Genomic DNA, 16,906 nt, shown 5'->3' on the forward strand with positions numbered 1-16,906 from the left:
CTCTAGTTTATTTCTATATATGAGACTTAATTTTTTTACAGTTTTAGATTGAATCTAGCTACAAAACATCCTATGTTATATAAAACTTTACTTATGTGGCTGAAATGGAAAGTAAAGGTTCTGTGATTCAGGTGCTGAAACGTATCAAGTATTTATGTGTTCCAGTAAAAGAGCCATAATAAAACCCTCTCTTAAATAAGCAGTAGAGGTATTATTTAAGTAATACTCACAAATGCCATTTTCCTGATAGTTTTTGCTCTTGAAAATCTCTCTGTCCATACTGCCAGGTGAAAGTTGTTCATTCGGTCCATTCACATTGCTTCCTTTTTGAATGTACTAGAACTGAGAATACTGGCTGACTAAAGAGTTGTAATGAGCAAGTTAGGTCTGTTAAATGCTTTTCTTATTTTTTTAATGCATTAAAAATTAGAGTATCTTGCATAAAAACGGAATATTAAAATATGTTTGGGTCTTGGTTTTTAGACTGTCTTTATTCAGACTTCGCAGTTTATCTTAGATTGCACCAGAAATTTTCTATCCTAATGCTCTTTTTACATACAGAATTTATTATAATATGCCAGAAATAGGTATGTTGTAAATGATATTAATTTGAATTCTCTCTAGTGCCTGTAGACTATGCCATATTGAAAAAGATATTGGTTAGGAAACCTCCTGGGGCATATGCTTGCTTTTAAAGTCAGTGGAGAGGAGAAAGGAAAGAGGCAGAATCTCTCAGACTTCCTTATCTGAGTTGATGCGCTGAACCAGTGTAACATCACAGTGCAGCATCACTGGATCTTAAAAATATCTTGCTTAGCTACTGTTCTAAACATAGCAGAAGCACTTTGTATGCCTGTGTCATTCAGAGCTTTTGTTTAATAAAGCATCAAGAAAAGAAGTTACTTGTACTGCTGAAATTCTTTCTAAATTGATTCAGCAGTGCTTGGAGTTGGATGTTTTGGTTTTGTTTTTTTCTTCCTACGTATGCAGGAATTGCATTTAGCTGTTACTTGCTACTGACTTTGGAGGCCTGTTATTTATGAGGATGAATTATATAAAAGCAGCAACTGCACAGATGGAAATCATGCCTTATATAACAATAATTGAAAATTAATTAATATAAATTTTTCTTCTGCTTAATGAGGTATGTTAGTATTCAGTGTGGCTGCCTATGAAGGTTTGTTAAGACAAGGGGTGAGGACTTTGTGTTTTCTGATTTATCTTGACATTTTGGTAAAGCACACTGAACTCTCTAGTTTGGTGTTTCTGTGTAGAAGTGTATATAGAAGTGTGTGTATTCGTATGTTTTTTAAAGTAATATTTTCAATTTTTAATGAAAACTTAATCTCCTGTAGCTTTTGTAGAAATAACAATATTTATGATTTTTATCATCAAATCTGTTTGGTTTTTGGTAGAATGCTATGATGACATTTGAAGAAGAGAAGATGCAACTGGCATGTGATGACTTAAAGGCTACAGAGAAGCTTTGCGAAAGTGAAGAAGCTGGAGTTATAGAAACAATCAAGAATAAAATTAAGAAGAATGTAAGAACGTTATTTGTAGAACACATAATTATGTGTGGGAGACACATTTCTGGAAACTCCTTTCTGTCCTCTTTGTATTTTGACTCTTTGGCTTTTGACATGTGAAGAACAGTTGAGGTTAATAATAAATTTAGGAATTAGGTGAAGTATTTTGCTTGGATTTCCTAACACTCAGAATGAGGTTTTTTCACTTCTGAAGCAGCAGGTTGTGTTGTTGTTAGTAATTATTTTCTAAACACATTTTCTTAACCTCAAATTACTGACCTAAAATTATTTCAATACACGCTCTAGTAATGTTCAAAAGTTGTGATGCTTAAGGCTGCCGAGTGCTGTGTGCCAGGCACACTCCTTGGGAATTTTCCTTCCTTTTTTGGATTTTTCATTCTAAATAATGAAGGAAGAATAAAGCCTACAGATAGAGAACTACTTAGAGTGGTAGAATAGAAATGTTGAGTAAATGGCCTACCTAGTGTGACACAGCAGATCTACAGCAGGAAAAGAAGCCATTTCTCTTCAATATTTAGTTTACTGAAAAGTATTGAACCTGACATACTTAACTCTGCTCTTAAGAGGCACTGTATTTTCCCTGTCACTTGTTATACACCTCTTTCTGCCTCTTCCTATCTAATATATTTTAGTTGCATGTCTAATGCCTTTAGAAATAAATTTAAATCTCTTCTGAATATTCATAGAATTTTAAGAAGATACCTAATAGCAAATATGTATGTTTCCCTGTTGATTAAGTAGCAGCTTGCTTGATGAGCTATCAAAGAAATTTTAGCATAATTTTACACTTCAAAATGCTGTGTTAATTTAGTAGCAATACTAAAACTTGCAGGTAATTTTGGATTTTTTTATTTTGTCAGGTTTGAACTAGTATGTAGTATTGTCTTTGTTAATGTTTTTCTCTGCCTCTGTGTTTGTGTATTCCAAACAGGCTGATGGACGAAAATCCACTCTGTCCATGATAGATCGTCTACAAAGACAAATTATTGTAGCAGATTGTCAAGTCTACTTGGCTGTGCTCTCGTTTGTAAAACAAGAGTTATCAGGTGTGCTGTGGCTTTAATGTTTAGATCTATTTTTTGCATGGTATCTTTTTCACAAAGTTTGATCACAGAGTGGCAAGATGACCACCAGTAAAGACGATTTGTTTTGTAATAAGGAGTGTGGTTCCATTTGAAACATTGTAAGATTGGCTCACTTGCAGAGGTATTGTTCTACCTTTGTGTAGGTTGTAGTATCGTAAAATGAGTTGGATTCTTATCAATTACAGCTTTCTGCTTTTTTCATACCAAACTGATTCTCCTTAGATAGGTTGGAATCCTTTGCATATTCCCATAGAGGCATGTGGGGAGTTGGTACGAAGTTGGGTAGCATCTGTGTGCTTCGTGTGGCCTGTGAGATAAAAGAGCCTACCAACAGATCCAGGCCACCAGGAAAATCCTAATGTCCCATATGCATTGTGTTAGTGACAACTCGGGGCGATGACAAACTGCCAGTGAAAGTAATTCTAAATGTAATGTGTTGAAGATGGAGCTGCTGAATCAGTCCTTATTCTGTGGTCACTGAAGTGTGTCCTTTGTGCCAAAGAGGTTAATCCTGTTGCATTGAATACAAACCTCCTTGCCTCAGCTGCAAAGCTGTTTCTAATGTACTCTTGCATTCCTGGATCTCTTGCATAATTTTAAAACATGCCTTCACCCATGAGTTTATAGAGAATGTGGTCAAGGTCATATACAAAATGAACAGACTCCTGGGTTCTTAGCAAGTCAGTGAAGACCAAGGGATAGCAGTCAGACCAGATTGTCAGTGAAAACCCTGCTGATCAGCTGAACGGAATCTGGGAAATAACATTCAGATAATTTAAAATAACACTCTGATCTCCTGTCAAGAAGATAATGCTTTCTGTAGTGTGCAAACTTGGTTTCTTCCAAGCCATGACATCATAATTTTCATTTCTGGGGTTATTTTTCCCCCCTCTTGAGGCTTTATTCGTATTTCAGTATGTTTGCTGCTGCTGCATAACTGGGTTGGATGCTGTAACTGAAGGTTATGTCTGTTCTCCTTTTCTCTTTTTTGCAGCTCAGAGAACTGAAGTGGGTAGCAGAGTACTGCAGAACATGCAATATATTTAGGTTACTGAGTAAAAAAATATACCTGAAATCTTTACTTCCAAGCAATTAAATGTCACCTCAGCAAGGGCTAGTTACTGCTATTGCTGAACTGTTGGACATATTATTTCAGGTTTTTTTGTTATGTTATCTTTCTGATTATGTAGAAACATTTTTTGTTTTTATCATGATTTGGATACAGAAATAGCAACCAGATTACTGAAGTGAGTGTAATTTGGAAAAAAAAAAAAAGGCATTCTTCAGAGGCAAACAATATTTTTGATCAGTGGATGGGTGAAAAATGTCTTGGTTTTCTTCCTGGAACAGTTTGACAAGAAGCATATGATGACATTCAGGCTGCTTTCTCATGTGCCTAACACATTTTAGGTTTTCTTTTCCACCCTCATGGATGTATTACAAATAGTTTAATCATACAGCTAGTAACACAGCAACTTGAATTAGCTTCCCACAGCAATATTTATCTACTTTTTATTGATGTTTACCACTGCTGACATGAGTCTGACTGCTTTCAGAAGTTCACATTGGGAAATTAGCTCAGTGATTTGGCTTGATTAAATTTTTATGTTTAAAAAGTCAGAAATTATTTTAATTCGTTAGATTGTTTTATTTTGGTATATACTATCAAATCTATTAGTTATGCTGATATTAGTGAACTCTTAATGACAGCACACAAATGGACGTAAAGTCTAGAACTACATTTTTTTCCACATTGGATCCTTTCTGTTGCATCAGAACACAGTAATTAACTATTAGTAGAAATGCTATCTGTAGGATAAATAAAATACGGGGTTTTCCTTATTATTTTTCTGCAGCACTGCTGTGCATAGTTGTATGAACATTCATCTTGTGGTGGACCATATGACTTTAAAACATTCTGTGCAGCCAAAATGTGACCTACTTGCTTAAAATTATACTAACGTTTGTCTTGTAATGAAGCTGAATCATGGCAGGGGCTTACATTTTTTATTACAACATTTTAATATGGAACTCAAGATAAAGGATTAATTTTTTTAGTACTTGAAGCTAATGACAGAACCCTCCTGTTGCAACTGAAAATACAAATTCTTGCAGTCTTTCTCAGGGTGATTTCTTAAGACTGACTGTCTTCATCCCCTCTTCATGAAACAAGAATCCAAAAAAGACGTAGTCTGGTCTGTGATGGTGCTTTGTCTATAAAGGTTTTTTTTTTGTTTTATGTTTTTTTTTAATTGGAAGGATTTTGTCAAAGACATCAAAAGACTTATACAAGTGGTTTGGCATTAATGGCATTTTCCTTTTCTTTGACACACCCCACCTGTTGTGGTCTAATTCTGGCATCAGTTATAACACTCATCTCTTCTAATTTGGTGGTATCTGTTTAGAACACTGCTGCTATGAGCATGCTTTTATTTTCTCTCATTTTAGTTAACTGTTGTTAACTGCATCTTCTAACTCTTCCTGTCTCAGTCAACATGCTGGTGTCTGCTTTTACAGCTAACACATATAAGTATATCCTGTGTTTGTTTCTTAGTTTGCCACTTATCATTGCCAAAGGATGTGATATAACCAAGATGAATACTGTGTAAATTAGCAAACTGGGCATCTTCATCTTTTTGTGACATGCCTTTCTTTACCCTTCTGTAAAGAGAGTAATGAGGCTGAGAATTCTCTCATTCTCAACTGAGAATGCTCATGATGTAGTTTTTAGGGAAATTAAGGTATCCAGCTTGAATTTCAAATTGAGGAAGTTCAGCAACTGAAAAATGTTTTGGAATTGTGGAATTTATGTGGGGGGTTTTTTCCTCTTTTTTTTTTTCCTTTTTTTTTCCTTTTTTTCTTCTTAATTACAAGGCACTGTGCTCATACGAGGGGCAGGGAAATGATGGTTTTGAAAACCTTACTATCTAACGCGAAGGGGTTTTCTTAGTACTTAACTGTCTTTTAACATCATATGGGCTTAAGAGATGTAATCTCTTTGAGTTTTGCCTCTCTCTGTTTGCCAGGCAGCCATTTCATCTCCACTATAGTGGAGCAGAATCCAGCATTAAGTCATTTCTGACAGTTGTATTGTGACGTGGCTGAAAGAGAGTCCCTTTGTATTGCATGCTGTTCTGAAGTCTCTGGTTGAAAAGCTCTTAAGTTTGTAATGCCAAGTATGAAGACCTCTTGAAGAGGACAGTAGCTATTACAAAATCCTATTATACAGTAAGTTAATGCAAACAGAGAAAGCATCGTAGGATTTGTGAAATAGCACTTACTACTTACTGTGTTCCACTTAATAGGTCCTTGAAATATTTTTTTTCTCCCTCAATTTTTAGCATACATAAAAGGTGGGTGGATACTCCGAAAAGCCTGGAAAATTTACAATAAGTGCTATACGGACATTAATACACTTCAGGAAATATATCAGAAGAAAACTACTCAGGAATCCTTGACTTCTGATACTGCAAATGATAATCATATTGCTGCAGAAGGTGTAACGGAGGATTCGCTAAACAGACTGAAAGGTGCTGTTAGCTTTGGATATGGACTTTTTCATCTTTGCATATCCATGGTGCCCCCAAACCTGCTCAAAATCATCAACCTGCTGGGTTTTCCTGGAGACCGCCTACAGGGGCTTTCTTCACTGATGTATGCAAGTGAAAGTAAGGACATGAAGGCCCCTTTAGCTACGTGAGTAGCTATATTGAAATGCTTTGGTAGATAACTTAGTACTAAAAGTAAGTAACTGGAAAAAAGTCAAAACCAAAAAGTCACGTTGTTTTAAAGGAAACAACAGCAGGTAAAATAAACTTGTAGTTTGTTGTTTAATGTGCCATGGTTTAGTAAATTCATCTCTTACTAGCGTATGAGATCTCTCTGCTGTTTTTATTTGTATGTGTTTGGGATTTGTGCTGGTATTTTACCGCATTCTTCAGTGCCTGCTATTCTAATAGTAGCTTATATGGTACCAGGGTAAATATGAGCACCCCCTGAAGGTTGAGTAGATTTTCCTGAATTATATTCTTTGCTAGGGAGAGCATACTATTTTGTATGAGTCATTGATCTCACCTAGATATTTATCATTACTATTAACCAAAGTTCTTTTCCAGACTATGTTCAATTTTGGCATATGAGTAACATGGGATGTTCCCTTGTAGTCTTTTTAGAGGAGTGGTTTTTGTGTACTTTTTTCCTCAAGCCTTCATACTATGTTCCGGTCTTTTTATCCAGTGAAGGGTTAGCCAGACCTAATTTAAACTGCTCTCATAATTGGGTTTGTTACTGCATTATCTCCAAAATAATACTTTTATTAGTGAACCTACTGCAGGTACCATCTGATGGCACTTCTGAAACATTGACAGCAGAGCTAAAGTCTCTTCTGCTTGAGAGGAAGAATTAGATTTCTGATTGTTTAAGAAAGCTTAAGATTAAATGTTGCTGTTGATTTGTTCTTTCTCCTTTCTGGGGTAGAAAAATGGTATTTTTGAGGATGTTTCTTCCTTTAGATGGTCTTGGAAATCTCTGTGCTCTGCCCTTATTTCCAGGAGCAACGTAGGTCATGTCTTTCCCTCTGGACACCAGATGTATTTCTGTTTGACATTGATTTCAAGTGTGTCTGCTAATGTGTGTTACTTTTGGTGGTCGTAGGGTGGATTTTTTTCCTTTCCTAAGCAATTAGTTTGTGAAGTTCTCCTGTAGGTTTTACTTTTTTAAAATCTGCAGAGTTCTAAAGGATCAACTGCTTTGATGGTATGAGCTTGATTGTTACTTGACCTTTGCGTAATATCCACTGAATTGTATGTTTAAGCGTGTTTTAGGAGTACATTGGTGCGTGGCAATAGTATTGTGTTTGTTTTAAAGCCAGTTTGTATAAGATTCATGTCTTTCAGAATAGTTTAAAAAAATTGACTGTGTAGATCTTTATTCTTAAATTTCTGTTTATGAGCTGTAATCCTTTTTACTCTTACATTTCTTTTAGGTTAGCTCTGTTATGGTACCACACAGTTGTTCGTCCCTTTTTTGCCCTTGATGGTAGCGATAACAAGGCAGGATTGAAAGAGGCAAAAGAAATTCTTGAGAAAAAAGAATCTGCATATCCAAATTCTTCTCTGTTCATGTTCTTCAAGGGAAGGATACAGCGATTAGAGGTATTGCATGTTTTCTTCCTTTTGACTGACTTCTCCTCACTACCCTTTGTTTTATCTTTTTCTAACATGAACAAACTGTGCAAGTTTGAGCAAATTGTGACTAAAGATACAGATAAATGGAAAAATAAATAAGAAGAATCGATTAACTTCCTCCTAGTTTCGAATTCACATGCCAAACCTGCTGTTCCACTACTTCTATTTGAATTAATGGCACTTTGAAATTTTTTTTTAACTACTTGATATGTTTGTAGTTCTATGCTAAAAGGAAGTGGTTTTGGTCACTTAAGAGTGTCTTGTGGTATAAACAGCTATTTCAGTTTTGCTTGTAAAGCTAAAATCTGAGTCTTATCTGCTGACTACATAGCATATGTTCCCCTTTTCACTTTATGCATTGTTCATATACAGCTACTTTTCTGCAATAATTTCCCTCAAATAACTGCTTTTGCTTTTAAGAGGCCAAGCCAGGATGTTTTCTGTTGTTAGTGGTAAGCTCTGACCCAAGCAGAGATGTATTAACTGAAAATGTGTTTGTGAATGCTGTTGCAGTGCTATTCAAACAGTGTAGCAGCCTCTTGGTTTTTGGCTGAGTTATTCTTCAAGAATCTGTGATAATACAAGTGGTGGGAATTTAAACTATTCAACTCCTAGCTGCTGGTTTTACCAGACCAGAGTATTTCCAGAGCAATTACATCAATGAGAAAATGCAATACAGAAGCACAAACCCAGACTGTTCAAACCCTTCATCTCAACATCATAATTAGAAGACCTAACCCAGATGATAATATTGGTGGTCATTCTTTGGTAGGGTTTGCAGTTAACAAATACAGCGTAGTATTTTGAGGGACACAGCAGCAGTATCAGAACAGAGGGGCAGGATTCAGTGGCCTGTCAGATTTTGCAGGCATATTCTAGCATAGGATCTGGATGCTGTTTTTCTTTTTTTTGCTGTCTTTCTGAAAACAGTAGTGCATTTGGGAATTACGCTGTCACAGGCAAGCTGTCAATCTGTTCTATGAGTGGGAAAGGTTTTAATGGTCTTTGTCCAATTATATGCACATTCTGTTCTTATGGTAAAAATCAAATTTGTTAAGAATAGCTTCTCAGTGAATGCAAGTGCATTTTAAAGTATAAATATATTGATTGCTGGAGTATCACTTGGTATTTGGGACTCTTTTATCTTCCCCCCCATGATTAGCATAGTGTGGAATAAAATTCATCGGATTGTTCTGACTTTCAGGGAAAGCTAGGCAAAATTGTAAACATAAGTTGTCAATAAAATGAGTGTATGCTTCTGTGTGCAAATACAGAGGATAGGTTTGGGATGACTCCTCTCCTTTCTGGAGTAACATTATGCTTCAAAGCAGGGTTCTTCACGTTATCTTACAATATTGTGCAAATGATTTCTCTAAAATGTGCAGTATATGTACATGGAAGTTTAGCTTCGAGTGAAGTAGTTTGTGCCAGAGATAGCATGGCCATGTTAACGAGGTCAGTTAGCTTAGTCAGGCAGAATGCTGTGCATTGTGAGATGTAGCCATACCTTTAGTCAGCAGAAAGCTTATTAGTTGCTAACAGGAATTAAAATGTCCTTTTGCTATTCATGTGTTGGCATGAGAGCTTTTCCATTCAGCAGCCCTTTCTTTCCCACCCACATCATGGCTTTGTTCTAAGTGGTACAGTATCACTGAGACTTTGCTGTGTATAAATGTTTTGGTTAAATGTCTCAGCTTTTCTGTAGACTCTTAGGAATTTACAAGCTTAGTTTGCTCGGACGTTGCATCCATTGTATGTTCTCAACCATAAGTGCATACACACATACTCTTAGAGTACAAATTAATTGCACTGTATTGTCTGCCTCATTTCCAAGGTGGATAAGGAGAGCTCCTGCACAGTCTGGGAACTGCTTATATGGCCTTCCTTGAAATTGTTAATACACAGATAGGTTTAAATTCTTTCCATCAGCTGTGGGGGTATTATTTTCAGATGGTTTATTGAAACTGGGAAGTCTGTGCTTTAACCTATACGCACTTAAAAGTTTATCTTGAATGGAAGCTTATATATTTTATAGTCTTTAACATCTGTCATCTTGTAACAGTTCTGTGATAAAATTTTATTGTACAAAGATGAAAGGCAGCTTAGATATTGTTATACAGAAGAGTTTGTGTGTTCTAGAAATACAGGTCAGCAATGGTTATTGTAGGGTTTGTATTAGACCCTACAAGCACTTGGTCCACTGGATTTTTTTTTTATACCCTTTGATCTTGTGTATGTTTTGTGTAGCTTTCAACCAATAGTATATTTGGCTCCATCAGCAAGTCTGTGTACACCCACATATGTGTGGGGTTTTTGTATTCCATGGAGAAAATAAACTACTAGGGGCATAGTTCAGCCGTGGACACCTGGAGGCAGGGAATCTGTTCAAAACGCAGAAGCAGTAATGCAATACTGGACAGTAAGACACAGATCTGACAAGGGAGAAAATCACCAAGGAAGGCAGTCGAGGAGAAGGGACAATTTCACAGGGACAGTGCTGTGAAGGACATATGAAGAGCATGTGAATGTACAGTGCAGTGCTTCCTTTACCAAAGAGCACATATGAATATTAGTCAATAAAAGCCTTAACAGACTTCAGTTTTCCTAAGAGGTAATGTTACAAGTACAATAGACTTGGGCCAAATTCTTTCAACTTTTTTCCCATTCACGTTTTTGAGAAATGAAGTCTGAAAGCCTTTGGAGACTATTAAAATGCATGAGTTAAGGGAAAGGAGAGGGGGAGAGTCAGGGAAAGCTGGAATCAAAGTGCACCAGGAGGTTAAATGTTGCACTGGTAGGCTGATGAAATACCGCTCTTTTTTCAAAGAGCAACTTAAAAGTAGCATTTTCCCCTGACTTTTACATAATGCACTTAGGCTGTTTTTATGGATATACCTATTGCTGTGCTTGACTTGTGATTGTATGGTTTGTATTTCAGCCTGGGGTGTTTTTTTTTGAATGTCTGAATATTTCTGTCTTTGAAATACTTTCACTAAAGCTGCTGCTGATGGTTCATGCAAGCTTAAGCTACTAAAAACAAGTGAGAAGAATGTTTTATACTTGTGCCTAAAGGATACTTAAAAATGTAATTAGTATAATAGCGTCTAACATCCAGAGTTTCCAACTGTACCCCTGGGCCTTTCTTGTTACTGTGAAAATAAAAATAGTGCCATCCATTTGCTAAATGTGTATCGTCTAACATAATTATGTTAATAAATACCAATTTACTTTAGGAACTGTGACTAGGACTATTCAAGTGTCGTATATTGTGGTCAGTAGTGAAAGATGGGCATGGTAATAGCATGGGAGAGGGTAGAGTAATGTGATGTTCTGAATCTTTTGTATTTCTGATTTTTAGATTGCAATTTTGCTTTCTTTTTTTCCCCTTAATCAGCAACACTTTTAAAAAATCTCCGTCTGCTTTTTAAAATAGTACAAATCACCCCACTCAGAAATAGTTAAATAGATTAATAGCTTCATGTGGAGAACAGTAAAAGGTGCAAGGCAAAAATGAAGTGTTTGACAAAATGGGTGAGTTTGCTTTTCTTTGAGTGGGAACAGATTCTGGGTGTGTAAATACAAACAACAGGAAATCTCTGGGGATGGGACAGAAACTGCACGTTCAGAGGCTTATCTGTACAGTTCAGTGGGTATAGGTGCATGTTAAGAGTCTGAAGGAAAAAGTACCAAATACTCCAGCTGATGGGCAAAACACCAGTGGTACATTCAGGTGTGCTAGAGTGTGTTTGGTGTCCAGGGTGGTGAAAATGTGCAGTGGTATTGCAGGCTTAGAAGTAATGCTGACAAGGACTCTTGCTTTTTTGGTTACCTTGTGTAGAAATCTTGGTGTCAGTGGTATTCTTATTTAGGGATAGGAGGGTGTGGCATGGAAAAACAGACTGAAGGCAAGAGTAATAGTAAGCACTGAAAAGCCTGAAATTAACTTTCTGGAATAAAGCTCTGTAGATGCTTAGATGGTGGACTGGGGTGATTTTTCTTTTAAACTCAACTAAAAAAAAAGTAAGATGGTAGTTCTCGCATTAGCTTTAATAATCCTCTTTATGGTTATGTAGTTCTGTATATTGCACATTTTATGGATTAATCTTTTTTTCTTTGTGTAATGTCCAAGAGAGTCATGAGTGATGCTTGTTGAAGGACTTAAGTGTGTGTATTTTAATCTCAAGAACATCAGCTTCAAGTGTCAGCCATGGTGTTATAGTCGCAGACTCTTGGGACTTTACAATTCTTTCTGTTTATTCTCTGAAACAGTAAATAGATAGTAATGAATTTATTTTAAAAATTAACACTAAGAAGAGAAATTCATATTGCAGCATGTTGTCACAAATCCCTGAAGATGATTGAAACTTTAAACACTAGGTCACTAAGGAGTGTCTCTGAAGCATACTTATTGAGCTTGATGCTTAAAGAAGACTTACGCAGATGTCAAAACACTTGAGAGATCTAGACAATTAGAGAAATGGATTACAGAAGATGGAATATTCAACTTACTGGACTTGTATATTACTAGGTGGTCAGTATTTTCTGTACTGCCCTGGGCTGGGAAGGTGTACATGTCTCAGGCGCCCTGGTAACATTGAGGGCAAATAAAACTCACTTGTCTCTCTGTGTAATATATTTGTCTGTTATGCCAACAAGCGTCTCAGTCTAGTCACAGTTTTATTTTCTAAGTGTACAGTGTTTATATTGGTATAACTGCTAATCCCTTTGCTGGCAGTTGTGCTGTCTTGTTGCAATATATATGATTTACAGTAAAGTTTCTCCTTAGCAACTGAAGCAGTTTTCCCTGATGAGACAAAGAAAATTTAATAATATCACGTTAGAGCTCTGTGTGTGTGTGTGGTCTTAAGATGCAGTGCTGCAGGTTTTTGCAGGAATTTTTTAATTCAGTTATGCTTGTGTAAATGATGGGTTTGCTTTTTCAAGGGTTTGTTTTGCTTAGATGCTTAGCTAGCAGAGAGTGGCTTAGAGATCCTTTTGTTGTATAAATTGCTATAATTGTGTATGGAACAGACACAGGAACAATATCCAAGTGAGCTTAGGCCATATTGGGTTATATATTGTGTCTGTGTATAAAACTAATTAAATGTTGATTGGCATCCTCTGCTTTATAATGATTGCTATGGAGAAGTCCCATCCTAGACTGGGAAAAACAGGAACACGGTAGTCAAAAGAACATTCTCGTTCTCACAAAACTGTCAGCCTCTTTTTGCTAACCTTTTTTTTTTTTTTTTTGTAACTAATGATTTTATCAACAAAATTTTTTAATCTCATATGCTTTTTTATCTTCATGCATGTCATGCAACATTAATGAATTTTCTAACTGTTGCTTAAAGTGGTTCCTGGGGGATGTGGAAGAAGGTAAAATAGTTCAAAATAAAGAAAATTAAACATTCAAGATACTCTTATTTTGCAGAACACCGGTAAAAATCTATTACTTTTAAAGGTAGAGTGATGAATAAGAATAGATATGAGATTACTCAAAAGCTTACTGCACAAAATGGATTTCAGACTTAATACAGCCACTGATTTTTAAAGTTGAAAAATTATCTGAACTGGCTGTAAGTTATTGGTGATCATCGTTACATTATTAAACTCCTTTACTATACCCTTTATTTAATTCTGTTGTGTTCTGTTGTGTTCTCTTTTTGCATAATTTTTAGAGTGCAAGTTCCTTACCACATTTTAATTTTCACTGTTGCACATGGTGGAACTGATTGTTAGTACCTTGCAAGCAAACACTGTATTCTTGTCTAAAGTTTCATTTAAATATAAATTGAAGTTGCTTTGTATCCGTGATTCTTACTTCCCTTGTCTCTTACAATTTGGCTTTGGTAGTATGTTTTTGAGCCAGCAATGTGCCCTTGTGGCTAAGAAGGCCAATGGCATCCTGGGGTGCATTAGAAAGGGTGTGGTTAGTCGGTCAAGAGAGGTTCTCCTCCCCCTCTATTGTGCATTGGTGAGGCTGCATCTGGAGTATTGTGTCCAGTTCCGGGCCCCTCAGTTCAAGAAGGACAGGGAAGTGCTTGAAAGAGTCCAGCGCAGAGCTACAAAGATGATTAAGGGAGTGGAACATCTCCCTTATGAGGAAAGGCTGAGGGAGCTGGGTCTCTTTAGTTTGGAGAAAAGGAGACTGAGGGGTGACCTCATCAATGTTTACAAATATGTAAGGGGTGAGTGTCAGGGAGATGGAGTTAGGCTTTTCTCAGTGTTGACCAGTGATAGGACAAGGGGTAATGGGATCAAATTGGAGCATAGGAGGTTCAAGGTGAATATTTGAAAAATTTTTTTTTACTGTGAGAGTGACAGAGCACTGGAACAGGCTGCCCAGAGAGGCTGTGGAGTCTCCTTCTCTGGAGACATTCAAAACCCACCTGGATGCGTTCCTGTGTGATGTGCTCTAGGTGACCCTGCTCTGGCAGGGGGGTTGGACTTAGATGATCTTTTGAGGTCCCTTCCAACCCCTAGGATTCTATGATTCTATGTTTTGTATCACAAATGTGAAATATATGGGAAAAAAAATCTTTTTACTATGGGACCTATTTAAGATGCTCATTTATCATTGTAAATAAAGGCTTTGTCATAATTTGCTCATGCTTCCATTCAAAAATGATCAGATGAAGAGAGATGGGAGGAGGGAAGCTGATGAAAGGAGTTGCAGTGTGGAGCTGGTATGCTGAAGTAATATTAGCCTTTCTCCTTCAAGCTGTTAGCTCTGTGGTGGGTTTTAGCTCATTTATAATAATGTAGAGTCTGAAATTAATTTAGAGGTTTTCCTCTCAATGGGATGTTGTGCCTTTTTCATCTAATCAAACCGGAGGCGTCTGTAAGACGCTCCGGGTTTTTTTAACCATATAGTTATTTTTAAGTACTTATTAACAGAAATCTAAATGTTTTCTTTATCAAAATCAAATTATCCCATAAATTTTAAATTTAAAACATCTAAGTTTTATTTTTTAATTCTTTCACTTGTTAGTGTCAAATCAATAGTGCCTTGACCTCATTTCATACTGCTTTGGAACTTGCAACAGACCAAAGGGAGATTCAGCATGTCTGCTTATATGAAATAGGTAAGTGGATACATTTATACTATAAATAGCTCACTAGCAACTTCAACTAGCAACTTTGGTGACAAACTGGAATATTTTTATTACGATTTTTTAAAAGGTTTTAGAATACTGGCCTTTGTTGGGAATGGATCATGGTAATAAACCTGCCATCTTGTTTGGGCAAGTATATGTCAACACTTTTTCGTAGTAACAAAATTTTCTTCAGGTACAAGATTATGCAAAATCAGAGAATAGACTGTAGAATCGAAGGCAAACTGTTCAACAACAGAATATTGTTTAAAATTATTAATTAATCTGATTTGTCAGTGGAATCACCATTTCTGTGCCAAAAACTAATCAGCCTAGTGAATCTTCCCCATTTGCAGGACAAATATTTTCATGTTCATGTCATTCTGTGAATAGTATGTCCTTAATTTGCATGCAAGTGTTTATAGTGGAGAAAATACCTTGCTTCAAACTTCAAATGTGTCTAATTAGGGGATCTTGTCACTTTGGAGAAGAATAAAGGAGCAAATAGTAGCTTTGTAAGTTTCAGCATCTTAGAAAATACAGTATTTAAATTTTAGAAAAAGAGAGCTTTTGGTGTCTATAGGTATGTTGTTGCTCTGAAACAGACCCATTGTTTTGTGTGGAATCTTACAGTTCAACATTTCTATAATTCCGCATTTCCCAGTAAACTTAAACCAGGCTTGAAGTGTTTGTCATTGACTTGTTTTGTTTTTAAATTTTCCGGTTATTGGTGTAATTCCTAAACTAGCTCCAGCTCTTATAACAGACTATGTGTTTCAGTAATGTTGACACCAAATTTGAATTACTGTGCTTGCTCTGCAGTTCAATTAGTCTTTTTTTTAGGTTGGTGCAGCATGATAGAGATGAATTTCAAAGATGCGTTTGAATCCTTTGAAAGGCTTAAAAATGAATCCAGGTGGTCCCAGTGCTACTATGCTTATTTGACAGCAGGTGGGTATATTCAGTGTGTTGGATAGGTGATAAGTCAGTGATGCAATAAGGTTTTGGCACTGTTTTGCTTTGGGAAACTTATTAGTGTGCATGGTGCCTTCCACACTGCCTGCTGCTTATGTAGCTTTATGCCAGACTCAACTTACATAATTCTGTTTGTTTATATAATGTACGCTTGTGTGCACGTGTGTAAGTGCTTTCTGTCTCTCCTTCTAGATTTAGCTGCAATTATGATTGTCAGTGTAGTGACAGGTCGTATAATGGCATATTCCAAAGATAGGAATAGAGATTGTATGGTACCAACTTGTTAATGATCACAGAGGGTACCTGGGAGAGTTGGGATTTGCACATTTGTGCACAAGTGCACCTTTTTCTGTGACTGTATGATACCTAATGTTAATTTTTCCTGTCTCATATCCTGGTGGTGTTAATAGACTTTTGTTTCTGTGTTCTTACAGTGTGTCAAGGAGCCACTGGTGATGTTGGTGGCGCTCAAAATGTGTTCAAGGAAGTTCAGAAGCTTTTCAAAAGGAAGAACAACCAGATTGAACAGTTTTCAGTGAAAAAGGTTTGGTTTAGCCTAGACTCACTTGTTTCAGTAATTACAGTAATTACACTTGGCAATTCTGTTGGATTCTTTACCAGTATTCATTTTGAAGGATGTATCTGTTTCTCTGATATTTCTTCTGTAGAATTAGTAGGAAGGATTCCGATTGAAAAACAATACTGTTATGTATTTTAGGGACCTAGCAAAAGAAATGTGAATTAGCTACTCACTTACAAGTAAAGTAATTATTAAAGATAAAAATACATGATACTTTAGTTGCTTTGGTAATTTTCCTTTTAGCTTTGCTTTTCTTATTCCTTTTTATCTTGTTTGTCAAAGCCTCAGTTCTTTTTGAATGCTAGGAGTTGTCTAGGAAGTATCACCCAGCTGATGATTTTGCAGATGTCACCATTTCAGCCTTCAGTCAGTGTGTGCTTGGGATTGTGAAATACAATAAAGCAAATCTAGGCTACCTACAAAGAAGCTTTAA

General features: G+C 36.4%; 1 protein-coding gene across 2 annotated transcripts in view; it reads left to right on the forward strand.

Annotated features, from left to right (window-relative positions):
• Positions 1-16,906, forward strand: part of TTC39C (tetratricopeptide repeat domain 39C) — a 37,636-nt gene that overhangs the window by 10,628 nt on the left and 10,102 nt on the right. Inside the window, exons 3-9 of one of the 2 annotated variants that reach the window (XM_051611791.1) lie at positions 1,416-1,544; positions 2,482-2,596; positions 5,977-6,331; positions 7,620-7,788; positions 14,816-14,909; positions 15,762-15,869; positions 16,328-16,437. In XM_051611791.1, coding sequence (XP_051467751.1) covers positions 1,416-1,544; positions 2,482-2,596; positions 5,977-6,331; positions 7,620-7,788; positions 14,816-14,909; positions 15,762-15,869; positions 16,328-16,437 — 1,080 coding nt within the window. The remainder of the gene's footprint in view (positions 1-1,415; positions 1,545-2,481; positions 2,597-5,976; positions 6,332-7,619; positions 7,789-14,815; positions 14,910-15,761; positions 15,870-16,327; positions 16,438-16,906) is intronic. The other variant, XM_051611792.1, reaches the window with a different exon arrangement.

Source organism: Apus apus, chromosome 2 (genome assembly GCF_020740795.1).
Source record: "Apus apus isolate bApuApu2 chromosome 2, bApuApu2.pri.cur, whole genome shotgun sequence".
Lineage (NCBI taxonomy): Eukaryota > Metazoa > Chordata > Aves > Apodiformes > Apodidae > Apus > Apus apus.